This window comes from Salvia miltiorrhiza, chromosome 8 (genome assembly GCF_028751815.1).
Source record: "Salvia miltiorrhiza cultivar Shanhuang (shh) chromosome 8, IMPLAD_Smil_shh, whole genome shotgun sequence".
NCBI classification, from domain to species: domain Eukaryota; kingdom Viridiplantae; phylum Streptophyta; class Magnoliopsida; order Lamiales; family Lamiaceae; genus Salvia; species Salvia miltiorrhiza.
In genome coordinates this window covers 16,323,556-16,350,314 of record NC_080394.1, presented here as the reverse complement: position 1 = coordinate 16,350,314, position 26,759 = coordinate 16,323,556, and the positions used below count along the sequence as shown (strand labels likewise).

The 26,759-nt window shown below is 32.7% G+C and overlaps 3 protein-coding genes across 6 annotated transcripts; 1 reads left to right on the top strand and 2 right to left on the bottom strand.

Annotated features, from left to right (window-relative positions):
- Nucleotides 1-6,643: 6,643 nt before the first annotated feature.
- LOC131001436 (uncharacterized) lies at nt 6,644-7,344 on the bottom strand. The gene has a single exon (XM_057927836.1). It carries the CDS (start codon nt 7,328-7,330, stop codon nt 6,776-6,778), a length of 555 nt encoding a protein of 184 aa, XP_057783819.1. The 5' UTR covers nt 7,331-7,344; the 3' UTR covers nt 6,644-6,775.
- Nucleotides 7,345-8,900: 1,556 nt separating this feature from the next.
- Nucleotides 8,901-14,438, top strand: LOC131001417 (vacuolar fusion protein CCZ1 homolog B-like). Of its 4 annotated transcripts, none has more exons than XM_057927803.1 (11): nt 9,043-9,321; nt 9,582-9,789; nt 9,996-10,089; nt 11,108-11,288; nt 11,383-11,421; nt 11,524-11,633; nt 12,221-12,316; nt 12,436-12,891; nt 13,134-13,289; nt 13,667-13,896; nt 14,123-14,438. In XM_057927803.1, the coding sequence occupies exons 2-11, from the start codon at nt 9,608-9,610 to the stop codon at nt 14,151-14,153; spliced, it is 1,575 nt and encodes a 524-aa protein (XP_057783786.1). In that variant the 5' UTR covers nt 9,043-9,321; nt 9,582-9,607; the 3' UTR covers nt 14,154-14,438. The 4 variants fall into 4 exon arrangements, with proteins under 4 accessions (XP_057783788.1, XP_057783786.1, XP_057783787.1 ...); XM_057927804.1 differs by having other exon boundaries at nt 9,057-9,321; nt 9,472-9,789; XM_057927805.1 differs by lacking the exon at nt 11,383-11,421 and having other exon boundaries at nt 8,901-9,321.
- A 4,933-nt stretch (nt 14,439-19,371) lies between these two features.
- Nucleotides 19,372-21,167, bottom strand: LOC131001423 (uncharacterized). Its single transcript, XM_057927816.1, has one exon. The coding sequence runs from the start codon at nt 20,783-20,785 to the stop codon at nt 19,568-19,570; it is 1,218 nt and encodes a 405-aa protein (XP_057783799.1). The 5' UTR covers nt 20,786-21,167; the 3' UTR covers nt 19,372-19,567.
- Nucleotides 21,168-26,759: the final 5,592 nt, after the last annotated feature.

The following is a 26,759-nucleotide window of genomic DNA, read 5'->3' as shown; positions in this document are numbered from 1 at the left end:
TCTCCATAAAAAAAACCGAAAACAATATCAGTGAGCTCAAATTTGAATTTAGAAATTTTGCCCAATATTTGGACAAAATGGTCGTCTTCTCCCAAAAATTTGAAAAACGATTGTTTTTGTTTTTTCTTGTGTAGTGCCACGTGGCGGGTGCCAAATATCTAAATAGATTCTGGCAAGATATCTAAACAAAGCATAAGCTGCGGTTTGACTTTTTTAAGGTTGTTGCTTAGTTAGGTTAAAGAGTGTTTCTTCATAGTTCCCATGTGATTACTACTTTTTCCAATCTAGATGATTCCATCCTATTCTTATGTACTTAGGCTATGTTTGATATAAAATTGAGATAAAGGGTGATAAATAAAACTTAGATAAATAATACCTAGATAAATAATATCATAGGGGAGGAGATATTAAATTTCTCAGTGGAACAGTGATATAAGAGCGAGCCTGTTAATCAATATTGCTATGAAACGCTTAGATAAAACATGATTATTTATCTATTTTGCTTTATCTAGGGCCATCAAGCATGCCCTTATGTTATTTGGTTCTATATATTTTTTTGTTTATATAAGTCCCTTTGTTATTTAACCTTACAATAATAATTTTAGTAAAATTTTCTATAATACCTTTATTGATTTAATTTGACATGTATTTCTTTTGATGTGTCTCATTTAACTTGACTTATTTTTTTAAGTAATTAATTTTCAATATAATAAATATGATTATCACATATATTTATGAGTCAACTTGTTGGATAGTCATATCGAGCAATGAAACTCAATATTTGGCCACTCATCTAAAAAACATAAATTTTGACCATTTTTTACATTGTATGACTATTTTGCCCTTAATTAAGCGGACCAGACTTCGGGTTCGGGTTGGGCTCGTTTTTTTTTTTTTTTAAATTGTTACACTCAAAGAAAGGAAAAACACACTCATAATCTAGCCTTCTAGGTAACTCGAAACCCCCGACCTATTGGTTAGGGGAGAAGCGTCTTACCAACATACTTCGCTTCATCGTCAGCATTCCTCATCGACGTCGATGGTACAGTTGGTACAATTAGTGTCAATTGTGTCATTCATTAGGTACACTTGACACAATTAGTGCCAATTGTGCCAAGTGAAAGGGTGCGGCGGCGAAGAGAGGCGCAGCTGCAGACTTTTCTGCAGCCGCTGACAGTTAGTACAAATGGAGAAATTAGTGTCAATTGTGTCATTCATTAGGTACACTTGGCACAATTGTGCCAGCGGTTGCCCAACGAGGCAGTCAGCAGTGAGCGAGGGAGAGAAAGGGCACGGACAAAGGTATTTTAGACCAAAAATGTAAAAAATGTCCATAATTTGTGTGTTTTTAGATGGATGGTCAAAAATTGAGTTTCATTGCTCACTATGACTATATAAATGCATATTCTCTATATTTACAGTATAATTTTATTCTTTTAAATACTCGTGCCAAATAGAACTTGACCAAATAAAATGGGACATGATGGATATTATAATTCAAAAATGATCTAGTGAAAAAATCAGAAGCATAGGAGTCTAATAAAACGAATGTTAAATGTATAATGATTCTAATGAAATAAATACATGGTTTTTGTATTTTATACTAGTTGTCACATTTTAAAAAAAAATTGCCAATTTATAAAAACTGATAGTGAATTGAAATTTCATTTTATATCATGTTTATTTAGAAATAAAATAGGAAATAAGTCATTTATGAGTAGAAAAATGCGAAAAATCAAGCGAGCACAACATTTACTTAATTTGTAGAAACCAAAATAAAATAATACTTCCTCCTCCATCTCATTTATCTTGACATACCTTTTTTTTTTTTTTTTAATTTGTCCCAATTAAAATGACATTTTCTAAAAATAGTACGTAGTCTCTATTTTCTCTAAACACATTAAATAAGTACTCTCTATCCACTTTACACTCTTAACACATTATTCTTAATTTTCGTGCTCAAAGTAAATGTACCGAGATAAGTATATATATATATATATATATAGGGGAGGGCTAGAATAAAAACACTCTTAAGTGTATAAAATATAAATGATTTTCAGCCCTTAGATCATCAAGATCTACGGTTGATTCGTAACCCTGTTGGATGAATTCGTGGTCTAGGGTTCGAATCCCAAAGGTAGCAAAAAATTATTTTTCATAATTCGTAACTATGTTTGATGAATTCGTAACCCTGTTGGATAAAATTCGTACATTAAAAAACGTTTATATTTATATTTTAAGAAGTGTTTTTACCGTAGCCCTCCCCTATATATATATATATATATATATATATATATGTAGTTTCAAAGACATCTAAGCAATGAAAGTGTGCGTGTGTTGACCTATCGATACTGTGGTCAATGTTCAAGGTTAGAGATCTCGAATTCGAGTTCATCATGATGCGATTTTTAAATATCTTTATTTACTTATTAATTTATCAAAAAGAAAAAACATCCAAGTTAGCAAAGAAAACCTTCTATGTTAATAAAATGGTTTAAGGTTACTTTTCATTGTTTTCCTTTCCCCAATTAAAAAAAGAATAAATATATTTGAATATTTGTTTGTGGTATTTATTGTTTTATCGAATTCGTTATAAGTAATTTGTTCCTCAATTAGTAAATGTGTCCGCATTTTTATACTATTTATTTATGTTCCACGAATATACATTTAGTCACTTCTATTTATAGAAACTCCGTAGAAAACAATTTAAAGTTATTAATTTTTATATAAATTACTACATTTTTATTAAAAAACAATCTAAGAAACCATGCATATATATATATTTTCTAATATGACCTCGTGCATGTAATTTTTATTTTAATAAGTCTAGGTACTTATATTGTGTGTTTCAAATACCCGTTTTTTTGTCGTGATATTAATCGTTTAGGAAAATCCATTAAAAAAAAATAACATATCGATATGTAAGATTTAAGTACAAAAAATTATAGACAAAATACCAACACATTAAACCTATTAATTAAAACAAATTTTAATAGTACAATTAAAATTTAAAACGTAAAAATACCTTGAGATCACACCTCCACCAACTAAAATATTTGAACAAGCTTAAGCATGTTTACTTGAGGGGTCAAATTTATAAAACATGCATGGAGCAGTTTATGATGCTTGGTTGGAGATTTCTTCTTTGTGCATGCATTTAATTCAAAAAATAGTCAATAGAAATAGAGTATTAAAAACAAATCATGTATTATGATGGATTTAAATGAGCATAAATGTTGAAGCCACAATCTGAGTGCTGCTGAACTATTTATTTTTGCATTTCCTTAAATGAAGGTGACATAATTATTATGTACGTGGTCCTTAATTGAATCAAACCAATGAAATATGATGAAGGTTGATCGTCTATGGTCCTTGGATACTATCTAAACATTGTGTATTGTGTTTGTGGGACCATTGAATTTATTTTACATCAATAGATATTAAAGTTTCCACCACCCACATTTATACAATTGATCAACACAAATCATCTTCGTCAACTTTATCGATTCGAATCTACAATATTTCATCGTCGTCATTTCACCATTTGGGGATGAATCGCTGAAGGAGATCAAAACTTTCAAGTTCAAATCTCACCCAACATTTCAATAAAACTAATAGTGTCATCTTTTATTCGAATTTATAACGAATTAAAGTTGCTAAGCATTTTATACACATTAATTATGTACAAGAATTTGTTGTGTATTATGCTAAAGCAAACGAAGTTGTTTCTGACATGAATTTTTTTAGGTTTAGGGATAAAATTTAAGGTAAAAGTTCTTTATTTCATAATAGGATTAATTATAGTTTGTGGCCCAAACTTTGAAGTCATTTATAAAAATGGCCCTAACTTTAAAATATACGAAAAATAACTTGAACTTTGAAGTCATTTGTAAAAATGACATGAATTTTAACTGCGTGCCTCCAACGTCGTCATAGTTTAAGTCATTTTTTTGTATTTATGAAAGTTCGGACCATTTTAGATTATTTCAAGTTCATGTCACTTTTACAAATAACTTGAAAATTCAAACTATTTTTTTTGTATATTTTAAAGTTTGGACCACTTTTACAAATGACTTCAAAGTTCGGTTCATTTTTACAAAGACTTCAAAGTCTGGGCTACTTTTACAAATAACTCCAAATTTTAAGATATTTTTCTTGTGTTTTTAAAGTTCAGACAATTTTTACAAATAACTTCAAAGTTCAAGCTATTTCTTGTATTTTCTAAAGTTCTGAGCATTTTTATAAATAGTTTCAAAGTTCGGGCCATAAAGTACAATTAATCCTTTATAATATCCTAATCTTTACTTTATTGTAAATGAAATAAATATTTTTATTTACCTTTGATCTTTGAATCTTTAAAATTTTATTGCCATTTTGATGAGCGAGTATGTTGATTCTGTGTTGAAGTCAACACATAAATAGTTAGATAATTGTTAAATCATAAAAATAGTTAAAAAGACTTGGTCACTATAAAATGAAATGAGAACATAACCTTTTATTATTGCATGTGGCGCAACTCTTTTAAGTTTGGACTTCATATTAGTAACATCTCATTGGTCACGAGGAATTAAGAGCAATCAAAATAAAAATTTAGATCTACATAATATAATACAAAATTATATATTAGCATGCTAAAATCTAAAAAGATTTATAGAAAAATATTGACTGAAAACAATGTTTTGTGTAGAATAGATATATCTACAAAAATATCGTAATCAACAAAAAAAGAAACAACATAAGAAAAATTAACATAAGAGTTCGGTAAAGTGATCGAGAATAATAGCCTTCGAAATAAAGCTCATGATACACTTATGTGTCATAATTACTTATATATAATAGAAGAATATAAAAACGACATGGATTTGTTGTAATCTCTAAATCCGGACATAAATACCAACAAAAATATAAAATAAGTTATAATTAATCTCTGAAATCTATATATAAAACTTAGTTGTAAGCAACATTTTTTTGTATATATTAATTGATAGATCTACAAAAATATGTCGATTAATTAAATAAAATAGATTACTAACATGACTCCGGCCGAGTGAACAAATTAAGAGCCATAGAAATTTGGCTCATGATTCACTTTTAAGTTATACGAAAATATAATCAATAAAAGAAATAACAGAGCCAAAAGTAGAGAACAATATAAATATGTTCAATGTGAGTTTCACATAGTAATCGAAATATAGCCTATAAATAATGCGATTCACTTATGTTTCACAACTCATCTAAAAAATAAAGTAAAAAAGATAACAAGTTCTTATACAAGATCTATTTAGATCTACAAATAAATACATAACATTTTTGTTATTGAAATTTTAAGATACAGACAAAAAAAATGTTCAATAGTTGTTAGCAATTTTTTTATGTAGATATTGATATATCTACAAAAAATTAGCATGTAACCACACAAAAAACTGACAATATAGACATGAATGTTTTATGTGAGTTCCATATAGTAATTGAAATATAGCTTATAAGGCATGCGATTCAATTATGTTGCACAACTCATCTAAAAAATAAGTAAAAAAAAGACAACAAGTTCTTCTACATGATCTAAAAGTAAATACATAGTATTTTGTTATCGAAATTTAAAGATACAGAAAAAAATGGTCAATGGTTGCAAGCAAATTTTTTTGTACATATTAATAGATTTGCAAAATATTAGCATGTAACCACCAAAAAGAAAATGAAAATTGAACAATATACCTATGAAAATAAATAATGTTGGTGAAAATTATAAAATTTTGATTTGATACCAAAACCCCTGAATTGATTCCAAGAATGTCACTGACTCCAGCTGATCCAAGATTGCCTTTTAGTGATGACAATTCCCTCTAATCGTTTTTTATGCTATGATGATCAACAAAAGTTAAGGTCAATCACTTTCTCATATTGGTTTATTCTTGCCAAAACCAATTTTCACACTTGACCAATTGTACGTTGCAATATCAAGAGTACGATGTGGATAAAGACTTAAAATTTTGTTTTCTAAGAATGGTAGAAATGATAATACTAGTATTACCACAAATATTATGTATAGGGAAGCTTTTCAAGATGTGTAATATTATGTGTATTTTTTTGACATTTAAGTATAATTTGATTTGATTTATTTCACTTACGTACAATCTTATATTTATATTTATTTTACGTAAAATATTATTTAAAAATAACGCTCGCCGTGCAACTCAAGGATCAGTGTAGTAGTTATGTTTAAATAAGGGTTTACATTGAGATAATTAATTAATAGAATTACCCAATCTATTGGGTATCGAGCCAGTGGGATTTCGGATTGAACAAATTCTGGAAAGCCCAAATAAACATATAATCGGGCAAGCTCCAGCCCAATTGAATCGCAGTGTTATAATTTTCGTAAATTTCTGAACAAAAAATTAATGGTATGAATCAGAAATAAATTACATAAGAGGCACTCTCCCGTGCAACTGATTTTGTATGTTGAAGTAGTGTCATTCAGATCTTCAAGTGTCATTTGTATGTTGAAGTAGTGTCATTCGAAAATGTTCAAGTGTCATTTCTCAAATGAAGTAGTGTCATTGTGAAAATCAGTTACACGGTGCAACCGGTTGCACAAGAGTATTTGTGATTACGTAATACATATATGACTTAGTAAAGGATCACGATTATTTTAGCAGCGATATTATTTTCAATATCATTTTAATTGCATGAAATATTTGAAGCGCACGAAATAATATTATGCTATAATTCAGTTGGACGGAGACAAGAAAAAAAAAAGAGGAAAAAGAATGGTCTATAACGCTTCTAAAGCAGCTTCGATGGCAAAAAATTCATGATCAACACAAAAGTTGCAACCACACCTTTCTTCACTAAGTGTCTTCCTCCCCACTCCCTCACTACAACGTTCTCGAAGCTTCACTCCTATTTGCAGTGCAGTTGGAGGATTGATGATGTCATCGTATACACGTTGTTTTTTGTGTGGGGTCAGGACGACCCAGTCCTCGACCTCCATGTTGGTCGAACCCACGACATCCTCCCACCGAATCTCGGCTCTACCGATGAGTCTCGATCCCTGAATTTTGCTGATGAATGGCGCGGCAGAGGCGCTCCTCCGCCGGAGCTCAAAAACTAGGGTTCCTTGTTGGAAGCATTCTTGGGTGCCCGAGCAGTGTAGAGAGAAGGTTTGGTTCCAAGTGATGGAGTCGGATTTTGATGGGATTTCTTTGCTGTCTAATCTCACTCTTGACCCGTTTCCTGCATTAAGATAGCATCTAACAAATACTACTCCATTTGGTTTTGTCTCAATGTTTTTGCCTTTAATTATTCTCACTTCACAATTATGATCCATAGAGAGAGAGAGAGGGAAACCATACGCTTAGAAGGGTATTTATAGAAGCTAGCACAAGTGTTCCTCCTATAAATACATAATTAAGAGTACTTATCCATTAATTGGTGATATAATAATATTAACTTTTTTAAGTGCTCAAGAAACTTAATCGGCTCTCTTTTTCTAGTTTTTGTGATCGATTCTAGCTAGTATAAAACTCTTGGGATTATTGAAGGGTTAATAGTTTTATCGGTGAAATGACCCTTAATGCAGCGGATGAGTTGTATTTGGCTTCAATTTGCTATGCATATATGAATCACACCCGCAACTAATTAATAACAAGTTAATAAACCCTACTTTGGCCATGCATATTGCTTATATGGAAAATTCGATTTGATATTGAACTGAACCCTAATAACTCTTAAAATTGAATATATATATATAGGGAGAGGTTCAAGAAAGAACCATAAATAAAAAAAGAACGGAGAACCATTTTCAGCCATTCGATCATCAAGATCTACGGTGGATGCATCATCTTGTTGGATGAATATAGAACCTGGGTTCGAATCCTGAAGGGAGCATTTTTTTTAAATTTTTTTTAGTGCATTAATTTTAACAGCGAATGCATTAATTTTAACAGTGAATGCATTAGATTTGATGATTCTCCCGTTCTCACAAATAATGTAGTTCTCTCTAGAACCACACCCTATATATATATATATATATATATATAGGGTTGAGTTCAATAGAGAATTATCTTTTTATTCATTATGAACAAATCTATTCATTTTACGAACAGATCAACATAACTAACGAACAGACGTATTTGATAAAAATAAAGAAAAACTCGCCACCAGCAGGATTCGAACCTGGGGCAAATTATTGTTCATGCGGTACATTGATCTGTTCATTAAAATTATAGATCTGTTTGTTTTTATTTTACGAATTATGTGTTCTCCACAATATTTAGCTTCTCTGTTGAACCCTTCTCTCTTTCTCTCTACATATATATATATAGAGAGAATATTTCAAATATATGTGAGAACTAAGAACTCATCTCTCATCCATATTGACTTTTTAAATTCTACAATTAAATTTGGCGTTCATAATATGATAAGAGAGATTTATAGTGATTTTAATAAGAGAGATTTATAGTGATTTTAATTATGAAAAATGTTACTTAAATAATCACTCACGATCAATTGGTATCGATATTTATTCACGATCAATTGATATTTTTACCATGTAATTATTCACAAGAATTTCATTGAAAACGACTTGGCACAACTCATTTTATTTTTATCGTGTTATTCACGGAAAATAATGATTTATTCAGGAAAAATCGGTATTAATTAATTCATGACCAATAATGTAATTATTTATGAGAATTTTCATTGAACATGAATATTTGTGATTTCATTAAAATAGAAGGTGTCATAATTATTGATATTTCATTAGATTAGTTATTTTGTTACCCTACAAACGTGGAAAAACATATTAAATCATAATAGTAGGATTTAAAATAATTTAGGATATATATATCAAATTGCACCTGATTAACCATGCTTAATCGAACCAAAATGTTCAACTAAATCCATTAGATTTTTTTTGGTTTGTTAGGTTTGAATGCATATTTACTATCAAATGAAATCACACATGATTTTTACATAGTACATCCTGTTGTATAGTAGTATTTAAGATCATTTAACACTACTCTAATTTCCTTCTGATTTTAGTGTGAATTACTTTAGAACTAAGCTCAAACCTTTATACTTTAGCTAAGAAAAAATGTTCATATTCGTGCCCAATCCCACAGTCCGGATACAAAGTCGGGTTTGAATCGGTTGACCCACTAACCCGCGTACATAATTTGCCGTTACCGCCGTCTAACCGCCGTTAATCTCCAAGCCCAGCAACCGGCACGACGAGCTACTTATTTGCATCGTCACTCGCCCGTTGACGGAACCCCGGCGCCGCCGCCTTCAATCGGCAACATCGCCACCACTTCTGAGGTAAATTTTACATTTTCGATTTGTCTTCTTTCCGGTCTCCCTTTTGCTGATCAATCTACTCCGGCAGTTATGGTGGATTGGCGCATCGTTACTTAATTACTTAGTCGCTACGAGTAAATCTCTTGTTCGATCGTTTTTTTTTTTGCATAGTTCAATCGATTGTTCTCCTAATAAAAGCATGCACCACTTTGAATTGCGAATCTGGTTTGTGATGGTTATTACTCATTGTGCTAGAGTACTGAGATGATGTGTATTGGTAGGTTGATTTTGAGGGAAAAAGGTTTTAATGGGCCTAACATCTGAGAGTGATGCGAAGGAAGGAATGAAATTATGTATGTTTGATTTGAGGAGGGGCCAAACGGAAGGGCAGGAGTTGGACAAGATTCTCTTCTTCTATCCTGCCGATTTGCCCCTTACGACTCAGCTGTCGGTTATTGGCCTCAGCGAAGGATTGATTACTTTTACCAGGTCGATCTTTGCCATTTTTGCTCATTTGCCTGTTTATTTTGGCATCACAAATACGCTCCCTTTTGAATACTTTATCTTTCTTGTTCTGTTATTGGATATGATATTGAATGTTTCATCTTCAGTTTGAAATGGAGAAAGTAATTGTGACTTACGTTGATTTTTGTGCTAGTTGGGTTATTAGGCACCTAACATTTTGTTTCCTGCAGAATTTTCTCTCCAGATGCTCCTTGTGAGGTGATTGAAGCTGAGAAGCATTGTCATGTTTTTTATGAAGCAGAGCCAGATATATGGATGGTGCTGGTATGATATTGTTTTTTTTTATTTCTTTGTCGATTGAGAAGCATGTGGTTTTGGCTTATATAGTAACAAGATCAGGAGATGCTAGTGATCTTTGTTCCCCCATTGCTCTAGTTCAGCTAATTTTCTAATTAGACAGAAGATATTAGTTTCTTTTATTCCCATCCCAGTGAATTGATTTTCAAGCAGTTCAGTCTGTGAACATTTTACCTTTTTACAGCAGTTTAAGGGGCACATTTTAACTTTCTCAGATTAACACAATTTATATCGTACTGCTTATTATCAAATCTAAACATTTTAAAATCCTATTAAAGTGACTTATGAGGCCTACACAACTCCTTAATCATGTGAAGTTTGATGAAAATGGCTGAAGTCCAACTAAATATGCTTCATGTTGATTTGGAGCCCGCATTTTATAGTAGTAGATTAATAATCTTTTCGATAGACTTTGTGAAAGTATCAGTCCTTGATGAGCTAGCGAAATTTAAGTTCATACTGATTTTACAGATTTTAATATTTCAAATATGCACTCTTTTACTTATGGAGATATTATCAACATCAAATGGACTACCCTGTCTGATACTCCCTCCTTGTTACAAAGACTCTCATTTTGACCTTGTGAAATTGTGAATGAGAGAGCCAAAAGTAGAGAGTTAGAGTTAGCAATATCAGATAATTGCTAGAGTTGAGAAGGTAGTTCTGGGATCCGAGCTGCATTTTAGAAAATGAGGCCTTACTTTGGAATATTGTTAGAAATACAGGGTTTGAAATTTGAAGCCTTAATTTGGGATGTTTCAGAAATACATTGTTCAAAATTTTGGATATACATATTAGAATGAGAAGAGAACATTAGATTATGTACAGAACTTTGTCACGTGCTTCTTTTTTTGCAAAATTCGGATAGAGAACTACAAATGAGACACCAGAATGTTATTTGCAAAATACTGATATTGTTATCTTGACAATCTAATGCTTATTTGCAGTTCCTGACATATCATTGTTCTATATTCTCCTTGAGTAGGTAGTAGGAAAAGAGAATTCAGAAGCCATTTGGCGTGTTGATTCTCTACGGAATGTTCTTAAAGAAGTCCATTCCCTTTTTATGATGTTTCATGGATATATTAGGGCACTGGTTGATAAAGAACCGAGTGGAGGACTTGTTAGAAGCCATTTGTACTATTTCATTATGGACTTTTTAAGTGGTGAGTGTTACTTATATGCTAAACTCCTGTAGATAAACTACATATTGTTTTTCGTTTATTTGCTATTGTTTCAACTTAAGTTACTAATTGTCAGCATTTGAAAAGCGATCTCCATTGGAATATTGCTGCTGGGGTAATGCTGCAGTTGCTGTATCAAATGATTCACGTTTCATTTGTGCACTTGGAGCAATCTGAAGTTGACATTTTCACACCTTGCATTTTCTCTTTGGGTCAGATTTTTCCATCGGGAAGAAGCTTCAGTTGCCGAATTTTCGTGACTCTCTCAAAGAGCAAGGAACGTTGCAGATGTTAACTGTGGGGCGTGAGGCTGCTATAGAAGTTCAGGTTAGTTTCTGGGTAATTTATGCCTTTTCTTTAATGGGTAGCCTGAATAATTTCTCACTGATGAGAAGGATGTAATGTGAAATGTTATTCAATATATCATGTATAGTATATATGTACAAGTGGTGGAAGGTACTCTTGCCAACCAACAAATTTAGCGTGCTTGGTATAAGATCCACAACCGAGTCATAAACCCATCTGTATTCAAGTACAAAATGGACAAAATAAGTTGGGGGAAAAAGGGATGTCCTAAATCATGGGAGATAATTAGGGGTCTTAATTCTTACAACTCAAAAGGTGGGGTCTTAACTGAAACGTTCCAAAAATTGTGTCTATATTGCAAATTGGCTGAAAGGTCATGCATTATTTGACAATGAACCTTCACAATATAAGACATATAATCTTTTTATTGTATGCAGATGGCCATTGGTATGCAAAGGTCGACCAGAGTTATGTCTGTTCATCTATCCATCTTTTACTTGTTCAATATAATATTTCAATGTATAAATGTCATAAATTTTCCCTAGTTTTGTGCTAATATCAGTGTGTGTTTGTATATGAAATGTCTCCTTACATCTGCTATCTTTCAGTCTCTCGTGACAGTATTGGAATCTTGTGTGGGGAACACACAATGCTACTCAATGACCATGTTCCAGGATCTACTTGTCTCCACAAATCTATCACCTGTATGGTTTGGTTTTTGTACACTTGTTTTGATTCTCATTTATTATCTCTATTGTCCGCTTTTGAAACATCTAATTCTATTTCGATCTATTGTTACGTACATTCCTTTTTCTTTTTTCAGATTGACACTCTGAACCTATTTACTTATGCTGTCCTAAGGCTAACTCCTCTTGCTCTATTCCATGGAGCAAGTTCATGGTCCTCTTCACGTAAAACAGACACTGCATGCAATACTTATGCTGGAGCTTTACTAGTTACTTCTGTCTCTGCCATGGATCAGTATTACAATTCCCATGATACATCCCCTCTTAGAAGGCACAGTTATCCTCTAGTGAGGCCTTTGCAGCATTCCAAGTGGTCCAAGGGGAAGGACGGTTTTCTTACCACTGATATTTGGGGTACAGAAGTTAATAGTTTAGTGCCTTTATGCCCAACAATTTGGCTTCATCAAACAGAGGAGAAAATGTTTCTATTAGCTTATCAGCATAGAGGCCTCACTGTTATACTTCTGGTTCCAGTCTCATCTGTCAGTGGAGATCAAGGAATTGCTGTGCTGAAGCAGCAAATTATCGAAAATGTAAGTGTGCTCGTTCGTCTAATGTTCAACAAATTGACTTTTTGCTTGAAGATATTCTTCTGTCTTTGGATGCTTGCTTGTCTTGGATGGTTACACCAGCATGATCAATGAATTTGTTGATTGTATTCAGGATACACTTGTATTGGAGATTTTTAGTTCTTCATGTAGTATGAAAATGATATTGGGTTGTTGGTGTTATTATTCATTGGCTGAGATAATTTGCTATTTTCTGCTTATCCTAGGCATCACTAAAGATGCTTAAAGTTGAAGAGAAGCTATCAAGAGGATGGGGTGGTGAGAATGCATATCATGTGAGTGGCTATCGTTATCTGTTGGTGGATGGTGATAGATATGTATCTAGGGCGTCTCCGCCTGGAAAAGTAACAACTTTGACAAAGGTTAGCCCTGCTCCTTCTGTATGCTTCCTATCAGTAATACTGCTTTCATCCAGGTTCTTACGTAGACATACTTTCAGATGCTAGGTGCATTGTTTTAGCTGCATTAAGTTAATTTCCCATATTGAACTATTTTGTCTTGCCACTATGATTTCCTTTCCAGTGCTCATGATCTAACTATTGATCACAAGTTGTGGGCATTAACTGTAAAGTTGTATTACAAATTCTTCACTCGTGCTCCGAGTACTGTTGGATGCATTTATATGCTGTAATGCATAGCACATAGGAGAGAGACATTTTCCAAATCCCTGATATTTGTGATCTTATATTGGTCATATCTCATGTTCATGGAATTCGGTTCTCTCTGTCACGATGGACAGGAATCCTTAGTTGCCCTGAGTAAGCTCCGAGAAGAGGTCGACTCAGAGAAAGCTAGAGCTAAATGGGACAACTCAGGTCATGAAAAGGATATAGAAATATGCATTAGAGCCAAAAACAATTCTTGGCTCATCGCGCGGCTTGTTAGAGGAAAGGAGCTTTATATGGTTCTAGAGAAAGGCAGTGAAACCCTTCTGTATGCCGCTGATGCTGCTGAGAAGTTCAGTGAAAGGTAACAATTTCTGATTGAAATTCAATATTATTTGAAATTAGCTATGAAATCTTTGTATCTAGAAAAGAGAATGGATTAATATGTAGTGTCTGAATTGAACCAGCCTACCAATGCTTGCTTTCTAGGATATGAAGTTTGAAATTCAAGATAACATACAGATGCTTTTGTTCACGTTAAATCGAGACAACAACTTGTTGATATTTGATTATCTATTGTTAATTTGCAGGTATTGCAATGGTGCGTTTTCCTTGGACTAGACAACAATTGGACTGCCACATTCTGTAGATGATTGTTTCATGCATGTATCAAAAAAGAGAAGTAGGCTTTAAGAGATCGAATTATGTGTAGTTTATTCATACGTAGAAAATCTAATGTTTGTATGAATTGTGTGTGTGTGTGATTTCTTTTTTTCCACCCATTTTCAACAGTTTTTTGGGATCTCTTAACGTAGAGGGTTGTAACATGGGATCGTTCATTTGTAATGTGACAAATCAGAAAATAAAATTTTACTTAATTTATGTGGAAGACCCTATATTTGTTTCTTTGTTGTTGGCAAATGTTATTGTATCTTGATATAGTAAAACCTCTATTAAGTCGTATCTTTGGTACTACAAAAATATACTATATTCTTAAAATGGAGGTCATAAATAGAGGTTTAACATGGTTTAAAGTCCATGCAAAATACATAAAGGTTACTAAGAGGTAAGAGAATTTTAACAAATACTAGTACATAATATAGTACTCCCTCCGTCCCACGAATCTTGACACGTTTTCCTTTTTGGGTCGATCCACGAATCTTGACACATTTCCAAATAAGGTACCTTCTATTTCCTACTTTATCACTTTTATTACATTCTCTCTCCTACTTTATCACTTTTATACTTTATTAACTACACACTTAAAACACTAATCTACAACTTTTTAATTCTCGTGCCGAAACCAAACATGTCAAGATTCGTGGAACGGAGGGAGTACATGTATAGCACCAAGGTACCAAAAATTAATGCGAATAAGCTTTAAGCATGTTCGACAACTTGGAAATATTTTGGGTTCAACAAAAAGGTAGTCATGTGGACGACCTATTCAGCACACATAAGTAAAGGATGTGGTCACAATAGAAAGCAATTTAAAGCAAATAATTTAAATTAACTTAAATCTATATATATATATATATATATATATATATATATATATATATATATATATATAGACGGGCGCTAAAATAAAAATATATTTTAAAATATAAAATATGAATAATTTTCAGCCCTTAGATCATTAAGATTTACGGTTGATTCATTACTTTGTTGGATGAATTCATGGTATTGAGTTCGAATTTCACATGCAGCGAATATTTTAGTTTTCTCAATCCAGATATTTACACAGCAAATTCATACGTGTTCTACATAAAATTCATACATTACATATGATTTTTCTAAGGTTAAAACTCAACCGTTAAAATTTGGGTAGATCAATCGTGTAAATTTATTCCTATTTTATACTCTAAGAGTTGTTTTTAGCCTAGCCTCACCCTATAACCCCCCCCCCCACACACACACATATATATATATATATAGGGAAGGGCTACCGTGAAAACACTTCTTAAAATAAAAATAAAAATAGTTTTCAATGTACGAATTTAATGTAGAACACGTATGAATTCATCCAACATGATTACGAATTGTGAAAAATAAATTTTTGCTACCTTTGGGATTCGAACTCAGGACCACGAATTCATCCAACAGGGTTACGAATCAACCGTAGATTTTGATGATCTAAGGGCTGAAAATTGTTTATATTTTATATTTTAAGAAGTGTTTTTATTTTAGCCCTTCCCTATATATATATATATATATATATATGGGAAGGCTAAAATAAGAACGCTTCTTAAAATATAAATTAGGAACCATTTTCAGCCCTTAGATCATCAAGATCTACGGTTGATTCATCACCTTGTTGGATAAATTCATGGTCCTGAGTTCGAATCTCAAAGGTAGCAAAAAATTATTTTTCGCAATTCGTACCTTTATACAGTTTATTCATGCGTGTTATACATAAAATTCATGCATTTTTACTGGTTCGTAATTCTTAAAATAAGGGTGGTTTATTGAATAACCGCTCCCTATATATGTATATATATATATATATATATATATATATATATATATATATATATATATATATATATATATATAGGGTGCGGTTATAGTGAGAACCATAATTATCGTGAGAACATAAGAACCAATAAAATTAGTGCATTTGCTATACAAATTAATGCATCCGCTATTAAATTTAATGCATCCGAAAAAAATAATTTTTTTGCTCCCTTCAGGATTCGAACCCAGCACCTGCATCCATCCACCAAGATGATGCATCCACCGTAGATCTTGATGATCGAATGGCTTAAAATGGTTCTCCGTTCTTATTTTATTAGTGGTTCTTATTTGAACCTCTCCCTATATATATATATATATATATATATATAGAAATTCGTGAAAAAAAGAACAAATCTATAATTTTGATGAACAAATAAATGTACCGCATGAACATAATTTTGGCTTGGGTTCGAATCCTGATGGTGGCGAGTTTTTCTCTATTTTTACTAAATATGTCTGTTCATTAGTTATGTTGATCTATTCGTAAAATGTATAGATTTGTTCATTCTCTTGGAAAAGATAATTCTCTATGAAACTCAACCACATATATATATATATAGGGAGCAGTGTTTATACTATAGCCCTCATATATATATCAAGATTTACGGTTGATTCATCACTTTGTTGGATGAATTCATAGTCCCGGGTTCGAATCTCATAGGTAACAAAAAATTATTTTTCGCAATTCATATATTTACACAGCGAATCATACGTTTTCTACATAAAATTCATACATTTTAGCTAGTTCGTATTTTATATGTTAAGAAGTGTTTATACTGTAACCCTCATATACTACCTCCTCCACCGAGAGTATACAACAATTTTTTTTTTTTTTTCACAAATATTTTTTTTGGACATGACCTCACTTTCTGTTTTTAATTTTAACAACAATCAATTATTTTTACATGACCGCACCCGTAATTTAACCATAATAAGTCATTTCTACTTAAACACATCTATTAACCATTTATTAAAGCCCGTATCGAACTAAAGTACTCCGTACTCTTATTGGGCCAAGATAGTAATGTTATTTATTTCTTTTAAGACGAGAATTGGAAAAAACATAAATTATGATAAAGTAAAGATTATTCTAATTTATAACTGGTTTTAAATTGGAATCAAGAATTTTTATTGATAAATAGAGTATTCTTTTATAGAGGTTTTAGTGTATTAATTAAGTTGTATATTTGTTACTCTAAAAAAAAGTTGTATATATATTTGTAGCCCTCGAGACATATAACTCTCGATTTAGTGAATTCTAGCCATTCTAGTATTTAATTCCATTTACCGACATAGAAGTACGTGTATCATATATTGTGAGTGTTGTACTTCAAGATTAATTAATGTAAGAAAAGAAAAGTGTCAAAATAGCGTCAGTGATCATAAATAGATAGTGTGCGCAGATAATATATGAAGCTCTAATTAATGATAAATAATCCTGAAATAGGTATGTTGAAGTGTGCAGAGTAGCACTTAATTGAAAATTAGTATTTAATGATACACAAAAATGGATCCTAAGCTGTCGGTGGTCGTCTATTTGTTAGTAGTATTTATTTATTTTCCTCTCACTGCACCGACACACCCACACCAAAACAGTCGGTAGCAGCCTCAATTTTTGTCCCTAAAATTAAGTCTTCGCTTTTGACCTATAACTCCACATCGAATATAGTTAAAGATTACTATTAATATTATTATGATTATTATTATTATTTTAAATCAATGATTTGTTAGATAGCACGTATAGTGTGGCGTCTTTACTGAAATAAATGTAATCCAGTTTTGTAATCTGAGAACTTCGGTTTTTTATCACCAGAATCAATCTAGATTGATTCTGATTAAGTTAACGAAGAAATAATAATGAATACATTTTACTTATGGAATCTATGGTGAAATATTGTGAATATTCATTATCTTCCTGTGGGTCAGCTACGTCAAAGATGATGAATTTATGATGTTGTGACCACATTTAATATAAAAACCAAAAATAAAATAAAAAATGGTCTATTGCAAAGTAGTTGGAAAAGAGTCTTTCAAGTGCCCATCAACCATTATTCAAAATCATTCTAATTAAATTTATTTATATTTATAAATAACATATCACAATTATATTTTTCTTGCCAGTAAGTGTCCTATGTAAACATACAAATCATACTTGTTATTTTTCCTCTAAAAAAATCTAAGCTACTCCATCCAAATCATACTTATTATTTTTCCTCTAAAAAAATCTAAGCTACTTCATCCGTCTATAAAAGAACATCTTAACACGAGTTAAAAAAAAAAAGATTGTTTAGTGCATTGAAAATGGTGAAAAAATTGTTGACTGTATTGAGAATGTTGAAAATGCATGTAAAAAGTAAGGGTAAAATGAAGTATTATAAGTGGTGGTAGAATTTTTTTTATGAACGTCTAAAATAAAAATAAAAATAAAAAGTTATTTTATGGACGGAGGGAGTGAATATATACTAAAAAGAAGTATAGTGAGAATCTCTAATTTGAAATCAACTTTAAATTGATTTCAAATTAGTTTCAATGGTAATTTTGTAAATTAAAGAGAATTCAATGTCATAATCTATGTAAAATTTAAAATCGATAGATGAAAATCAAATCAACCGTGCATTAGCCCTTTAATTAGCCGCAACTAATCTTTAAATATTAAAGCTCTTGATTTTTAATTACTTCAATTTTCTCATTTTGTAGATAGAGATTATTTTTATTTAATTATGTTTGAATAAAATATGTAAGTTTTGAATGAAATATCATAAAAGAATGTTTAATTTGATAGTATGTAAAAATAATTTAAAATTAATAAGTTATGATAATCTAAAGTTTTAATATATAAAATAATTTATATTTTTAAGTAATGATATTTTCTTTGAAACTAGAAACCTTATTTTAAACATTTTTAAATTTCCATTAATTTTAATATTTTAATTTTTAAAATTATGTATTTCTATTTATTTTATATAAATAGTTATTAATAGGATATTTATGTAATTATAATATAATAATAGCATATTATATATATATTATAATTTATATTAAGAAACAGTAAATCAATATATCATCTCATTGACCTATTTAATTATATATATATATATATATATATATATATATATATATATAGTTTTATTTAACAATAACAATTATCATGCATGAAGGACGATTATTCTAAAACTTACCCATGTTGGCATTTTCTGCAATTTAATACTAACCTTTTAATTTTATCTTCCACGAATATTTGGAACTATATATATATACCACAAAAATAAATTAGTAAAATTCTGAAGTGGACTTCAGTCCTAAGTAAAGAGATCCTCCTGTGTTGTGTTGAAACATGAATTGCATTGAATTTCTGATACATCCAAAAAAGATCGATGAGCAAATGGTAGTTGTTTCTTAAATAAGCAGCAAGATAAATTACAATTGTTGTAATAAGTAAGAGCAGCATTTTAGTTTCTTAATTAATTAAGAAAAGGGAAATAATAGTAATCATATGGGATGGGAGATGGAGTAATTAATCAACTCTTCTTGCCCTCGAGGCCACCCTCTTCCAAATACGCCTTCTTCCTCCGATCGAGCCTCCCGAGCAGAGAAATGAGCAGGAAAGAGGCGGCGTAGAGCGCATGCACCTTCCAGCTGGCCTTGGGCGGCTGATGCAGCACCGCTCTGTGGAAGACGGTGATGTAGTAATGGAGGCCGACGGCCAAGCCCACCAGCGTCTGGCCCAGCCCCAGCAGCTTGGTGGCCACGCCGCTCTCCGTGGAGAACACCAGCACCAGGTACATGAGCAGCAGCAGCAGGTACAACACGTAGCCTAGGGTTTGCAGCAGCTGCACGCACACGTAGGTGGAGTGGGACGTCGCGTAGAAGAACTTGAGCGGCTCCAGGCCCGTCATCAATGATGAGAGTGCCAGGATTGTGAAGTATATGGAGAGGTAGATTTGGATGAAGATCAAGAATTTTTGGATGGAGAAGTAGGCGGTGATCTTGCTGAAGAGGAGCGAGACTAGAATTAAGGGGATGATGATGAATGCGAATGAGATCACGGAGGCCAGCGTTGATGCGTATTTGTTGCCCACGTAGGGTTTGAACCCCTTTGTGAATTGGGTGTTGTATTTGTTGAGGTAGATTTTTGATGTTTTCGATATCCGCTCCATGTCTGGGAGGAATGTTTCTTGGAATCTTGATGGGAGGTCTGTCAACTCTGACACCAAGTCATCTTCTTCTTCTTCTTCTTCTTCTACGACAACCTTGTGCTGCTTCTTGATCTTGGATTGATCTGCTGATGAATTGGTTTGGTTTTTGGGTGAGGTTTTGATGAGTTCAAAGCTCGAGCCTTTGGTTTGGTTTTTGAGTGCAAGATTTGAGGTTTGGTTCTTGATATTTGAGGTTTTGATGCTGAGTTTGGTTTGGTTCTTGATATTTGAGGTTTTGATGATGAGTTTGGTTTGGTTCTTGATATTTGAGGTTTTGATGAGTTTGGTTTGATTCTTGAGTGAAAGATTTGAGGTTTTGGTTTGGTTCTTGGATGAAGGTGGTTTGACGAGTTTTGGTTGGTTTTTGGTGGTGATGATTGGCTCACTGCTGTCATCTTGTAACTCAAGCAGCAATCTTGTTTTGCTAAAAAGGTGATGATTTTGAGACTGAGCTGCAGAAATGAATGTGGGAGTGATGAAAAGTAGGAGCAGACACACAAGTTGCTTCCTTTGGCTGGAATTCTCTTGGAGTGGAGCCATTCTGGGAATGCTCTCTCTCACTCAGATCTAAGTCTAAGTGAAGAGGAGAGAGAAAGAGAGGGAGATGCTATATGGGAAGTGCTATAGTGTGTGAAAAACAAACAAACTTTAATGCCAACAACACAGCAGTTGAAATCATCTCACATGCTCCAACAGTGCAACTATACAATTATTAGGCTTCGGTTTACTCTTGTATCCATTATCGAATACTATTTCTGTGTTACGCTCTAAAATTGCATTTTACCAATATGTATTACTGCAATTTCCAAAAAATAAAATACAGAAGAAGAAGAAGAAGATTATTGATTATTTAAAAATGAGCTTGTTTTTTCGTATCAGAAAGAAAAAAAATAAAAGAAGAGATTTTCCGTTGTACATGAACCAATCAACCTCTGTTTTGGCTCTCGTGAAATTTAATGTTGCATAACATGCATTGTCAAATCACATAGGAATCTAGCTTTTGGGTACAAGTAGAATTTTATTTTTCATTTTTAATACACGTGTCAATACTATTAGAATAAAATAATACTAATGTATACTGATTACAAAATAGCCATAAGAAGGGTTTTGGAAACAAGTCGACCACCACTTTCCATTTATAATTAAGAACTGCTCTCCAATTATCATTTTATAACAAATGAAATTAATGTGATCTTAATAATGTATGAGATCCCTGTCCCACTTGTTTCATTGGATACCCTTATTCTCTTTCTTGTTTTATTTATTTTTTATTTTCTCTTTTCTTTTTCAGGATTGTCAATCCATAGGAATATAAAATCAGCTTTGTGTTACTGATATCAATATTGTACCTAAAAGTACCTTTTTCGCCCCGAAGAAAGATAGATCTACTTTATTTTAAAGAGAAAAAGAGACTTTCATATGCACATGGAGTTTAAAAATGGAGTCACATTAGGTATTTTAGTTATTTGAAACTTAAGTGGATGATATTATGATTTTCCCTTTTAGGGATGAGTCCATCATAAAGAACCAAGTCTTATTAGTAATGTTCCCCTATTTTTTTGAGACGAAGAGTTAGTTAGTGTACGAAGTGAACTAGTTAAAAGTATTGTAAAATTATTTTAAATGAATTGATATATAAAATGAGATGACTTTACTATTAATAATATTTTAGAAAGTTAATATTTTACTAAAAATGGTATGAAACATTATTAATGGACATCTCAATATAATAATTAGACATTATTAATGGGACAAAGAGAATATTTATTATCCTCTCGATTTACTTTAACCTCGTAATATTGTGAAAGTATCTATTTTTTAATATGACAAACATAAAATGACTTAATCAGATTTGAGGGGCAATACGAGAAACCCAATTTGGCTCAAGGAGCAGAGCTGAACTGACAACAATAAAAACCGAAAGGGGGAGATGCTAAGTATGTGAATGAAGCAAAGGTAAAAGCAATTTAAAATATGTTGAACTTATTAGAAACTTTAGAACTTTTATAGATGAAACAATAGGAGAAAATTTTGCAGCAATAGCACTTTTGAGAATGTGTGAGACGAATTAAAATTTATATGTAAATTAATATTAAGAAATATATATACTATTATAGTTGGTATTTGTAATTACATCTATATATTATTGAATATAAATTTGTATTTAGATCTTGATCTTCATTCGTTACATGGTGAGACGATCTCACAATTAATCTCACCGAGACTTTCCCATAATTATAATGTAAAAGTATGCAATTCAAAATACAATAATAAAAAAGGTAAGAAATTTAGAAGATGAGGTTTTCTATGTGCGAACCTCCGCATAGGAGAATTTACGAATTTAAAATCTAAAATTTAAATCGGAAGATCCAACACAAAATCCAAAATTTAAAACGGTACAAAGAAGTAGAGATGGTAACGAGTTGGATCTGGACTGAATCCTATTTGGTCCAGATCCAGATCTAAATTTTTGTATTTAGGTCTGACCCAAAAAATGAGATCCAGTTCAAATTCATAAAATCCACAAGGTCTTGAGTTCAAACCTAGATCCGTATTTTCTCCCTCTTTTAAAATAAATTCTAAATTAACTAATAATCAAATAAAATCATATACTTATTGTCTAGAATTTCAAAATCATTCAAAAATAAATACTTATATCATAATCCATAAAAAAGCATTATAAGAATCAAAATAAGCAACAATACAATAATCAAGTACTAAATATTACATATAAGTAGTAGACTACTAATTCAACAACATATCCAAACAATCAATTTTTTAATTGTTAAAAGACATCTTCCATGTTACAGGTACTTTTAACATCATCAACACCCCAAAAAACTGAAGAAGAAAATATAATGAGAATTACACACTAATTTCAATTATATAGGTATACAAGGGACTAAAATCATTATCATATCATTGAAATAAATTTGATCTCCATCTTCATCACAATCTTCAGAACAGTAGAATAAGAATGTGTGTCTTCTATTTTACTTTGAAAATAATAATATTATGAATAGAAATAAAAGAGACAATAATAATAATAATAATAATAATAATAATAATAATATAATAATAATAATAATAATAATAATAATAATAATAATAATAATAATAATAATAATAATGAAATTTAATTTAATATAAAAAGTAGGGGAAATAGCACCAAAATCCTTGTGGTTTCGCGAAATTCGCATATTTCCCTTGACCTTCAAAAGGTAGTGATTAAATCCTTGAACTTAATCCCGATTCTTATTTTTCCCATAAAATTGATCGGCCCCTAAACTTATGCTGACATGGCTGTCGGAAATCCACGTAGGATTAAATTTTCGACGAATCGCTGACTGTATTTAAGTGAGAACATTAAACGTCATCATTTTAAATGAAATTAGGGTTCTTCAGAGATGATCTGCTCCTCTCCTCTTTTCTCCTCCGGCCGCCACGACCAGGCCACCGGTCGCCTCTCTCCCGCTAACCCTTCTCTCATCTCTTTACAAATCCCTTCTCCTCTCTTCTCCTCCGACCGCCGCGACCAGGCCGCTTCTCTCCCGCTAACTCCCATCTTCTCTCTTTACAGATCCCCTCTCATCTCTTCTTCTCCGGCCGCCACGGACACACAAGCATGAGGCGACCACCGCTGTAACTCCGGCGATGAGCGTCGGCCTCATCCTTCGTCTGTACTCCCTCAAACTGAAACACCCTCTGAATCTCCCTCTCTGTCCTCTCTCATCCGCCCTTGGCTGGGCAGCGCAATGACACCAACACCGCCGCCGACCCCAACCTCCCTCATCTCTCTCAACTCTGCCCCTAAGTCAGACGACGACACACAACCGCCGACCGCCTTGTTCCCTCAACCAAACCAACACTCTCTTTAGATATACTTGCTTCCTGAGTCCAGAGCATACACATCTCCTTGGTTATTTGAAGATAAGGAGTTATATACAAGAGTACTTGGTTCATCACATCTCTTCTAGGGTTTGCATCTGCCTACATCTATAAAAGGCTGAAGAGATCGTCACATGAAGGTGGCTGCTGCATTTTTACTCTTCTTCAGTTCATAAAGAGTGTTTCTTGTGAGTGTTGAGTTCGTTCTTTATGTGAGTAAACGAACTAGAGTGTGTGTTGCTTTATGCGTTTGTAAGCAAGGTTGGGAGAGTTGTTTTTTCTTGTTTTTCCTTTACCAGGCTTGTTGGTAAAGCTTATTTTCGTGGGTGTTGGTGGTGAGTGAGGTTCATTCACACTTAGAGAGTTGATCGTTGTTCGTCTCTCAATTATTCACAGTTGTGAGGGTTTGGGAAGTTATAGAGGCGAGAAAGCTTGAGAGTTTGTCGTGTAAGCCCTTTGTATAACTTATCTTCACTAGTGGATAATTTACCCTGGGCGTGGCCCCCCAGACGTAGGTTGTTTAACCGAACTGGGTTGTTCAGTGTTGTTACTTTCGTTGATACTTTGTTATCTATCATTTTCCATAGATAAATTTATTCATCAAAGTAAACGCAGCCTTATACACATCTCTTTACCTCTTTTCACCCCTCTTCTTCCTCTTTTCATATTTTTCAGTTTTAGATTAGAATTTTATAGCTTTCATAAATTAGATTTCTTTTCTTGCAAGATTGAAGAATTCAACATTCAAGCGGTTGTTCAGATTTCTTCCCGGGTTTTATCAAGTTTATTTATTTTTATTGCTTTCTTATGTATTATGCTTTTGCTTTATTTTCTTATGTTTGGCTTAGTTTTTAATCTGATTCTAGGGTTTGTAAATAGTTAGCTGAATTCATGTGATTAATTTGTTAATACATTTTTGCCTTCTAGTTTATGATTCATAATTCCTGGTGCTTGAATTCTTGTGAATTATCTGATGATAAACACTCATTTTGCATTGTTTTTAGGAGTGTTTAAGAGTTCAAAGTGCTAGAATTATGCTTGGTTGTGATATCATTTGGTTTAAGTTTCATATTCTTTTGTGATATTACTTTTGGGTATGGTTTTGGTTATTTTGCTTTAGGTTTGAGTGTTTTGAAAGCTACATATGGTTGTTGAAGATCCAAATATCTAGTTACTAGTGTTTCGGATGCAAAAATCGACGAAACGAGCTTGAAGAGCTCGAGAAAAGGAAGAAACGGAGCTGCCGGCGATCAACCGGCGACCCATCCGGCGACCGCCGGCTGATGGAGGAATTTAAGGAAGCAGCCGGCGACCCAGCCGGCGCCCGCCGCTCAGCCCACCGAGAAATCGGCGTGGCTGGCGATCGGGCGGCGCCCGCCGGGCGCCCGCCGCGTGCAGAAGGAAAATAAAGAAGGAGGCGGCGACCGCCGGGTGTCCGCCGTGCGACCGCCGCGAGTCCGGGTTTTTGCGGTTTTATTCGTTTTTCAAAGTCCTTTTCGAGCTCAAACTCTGTATTTTACCCTGGTACTATAAATAGGTCTTCTTTTGACCTATTTTGGGTTCCTTTTTCAGTTCCCAGACTTTATTTTTCAGTTTTCTAGCTTTCAGAATTTTATTGCTTTCTAGTTTTAAAGGCTTGGATCAAGACTGAAGATTCAAGCCGCTACAATCGTTTTCATTCGGTTTTTATACAATTTAGTTTTTATAATTGCATTCTTCTTAATTATGTTTATGTTTTATTTCAGCATGTCTGGCTAGTTCCCTTTAGCTGATTCTAGGGTTTGTAAATAGTTGATTGAATTTATGTGATTTATTTGTTAATACATTTGTGCCTTCCAGTTTATGATTCATAATTCCTGGTGCTTAATTTCTTGTGAATTATCTGATCAATAGTTTGCATGTTTAGCTATTCGGTTTGAGACCTAGCGGAGATAACTGTTTAGCGGATTCAGGAATGTATGATTATGATTTTAACCTTGAGACCTAGCGGAGATAGGTGGATCATAGGGAGCTATTCTTATGAGCTATTGGGAGTTAGTAGATTTTCTTGAGACCTAACGGAGATAGATAATTTACTAATCTACGATCGTTGCTGCTCTAGCGAGAGTGATTGATTAATTAAGTGATCTCTCATCATAACTGGATTAAACTGGTACATATGATTAATAGATTTATTATGTGGATTTAGTTAATGAATTTACTACCCTAGGATCAGTTGTCTTTTAATATTTGAATTTTCCTACGTTATTTTTAATTATTGTTAATTGCGTTTTAGTATAAGTTAATTAAACCTTCCTGCTTTCGTTTACCTGCATACTGTGAGAGTCTGTTTAGGAAATAGATATAGTGATTTCGTCATAATAGTCTCTGTGGATACGATACTCTGCTTGCTATTTCTGTGCTACAATTACACTGTTTAGTTGCAGTTTTTGTTGCTATAAAAATAGTGATCATCTGATCAATAGTTTGTATGTTTAGCTATCTGGTTTGAGACCTAGCGGAAATAGCTGTTTAGTGGATTCAGGAATGTGTGATATGATTTTAACCTTGAGACCTGGCGGAGATAGGTGGATCATAGGGAGCTATTCTTAGGTGCTTTTGAGAGTGAGTAGATTTTCTTGAGACC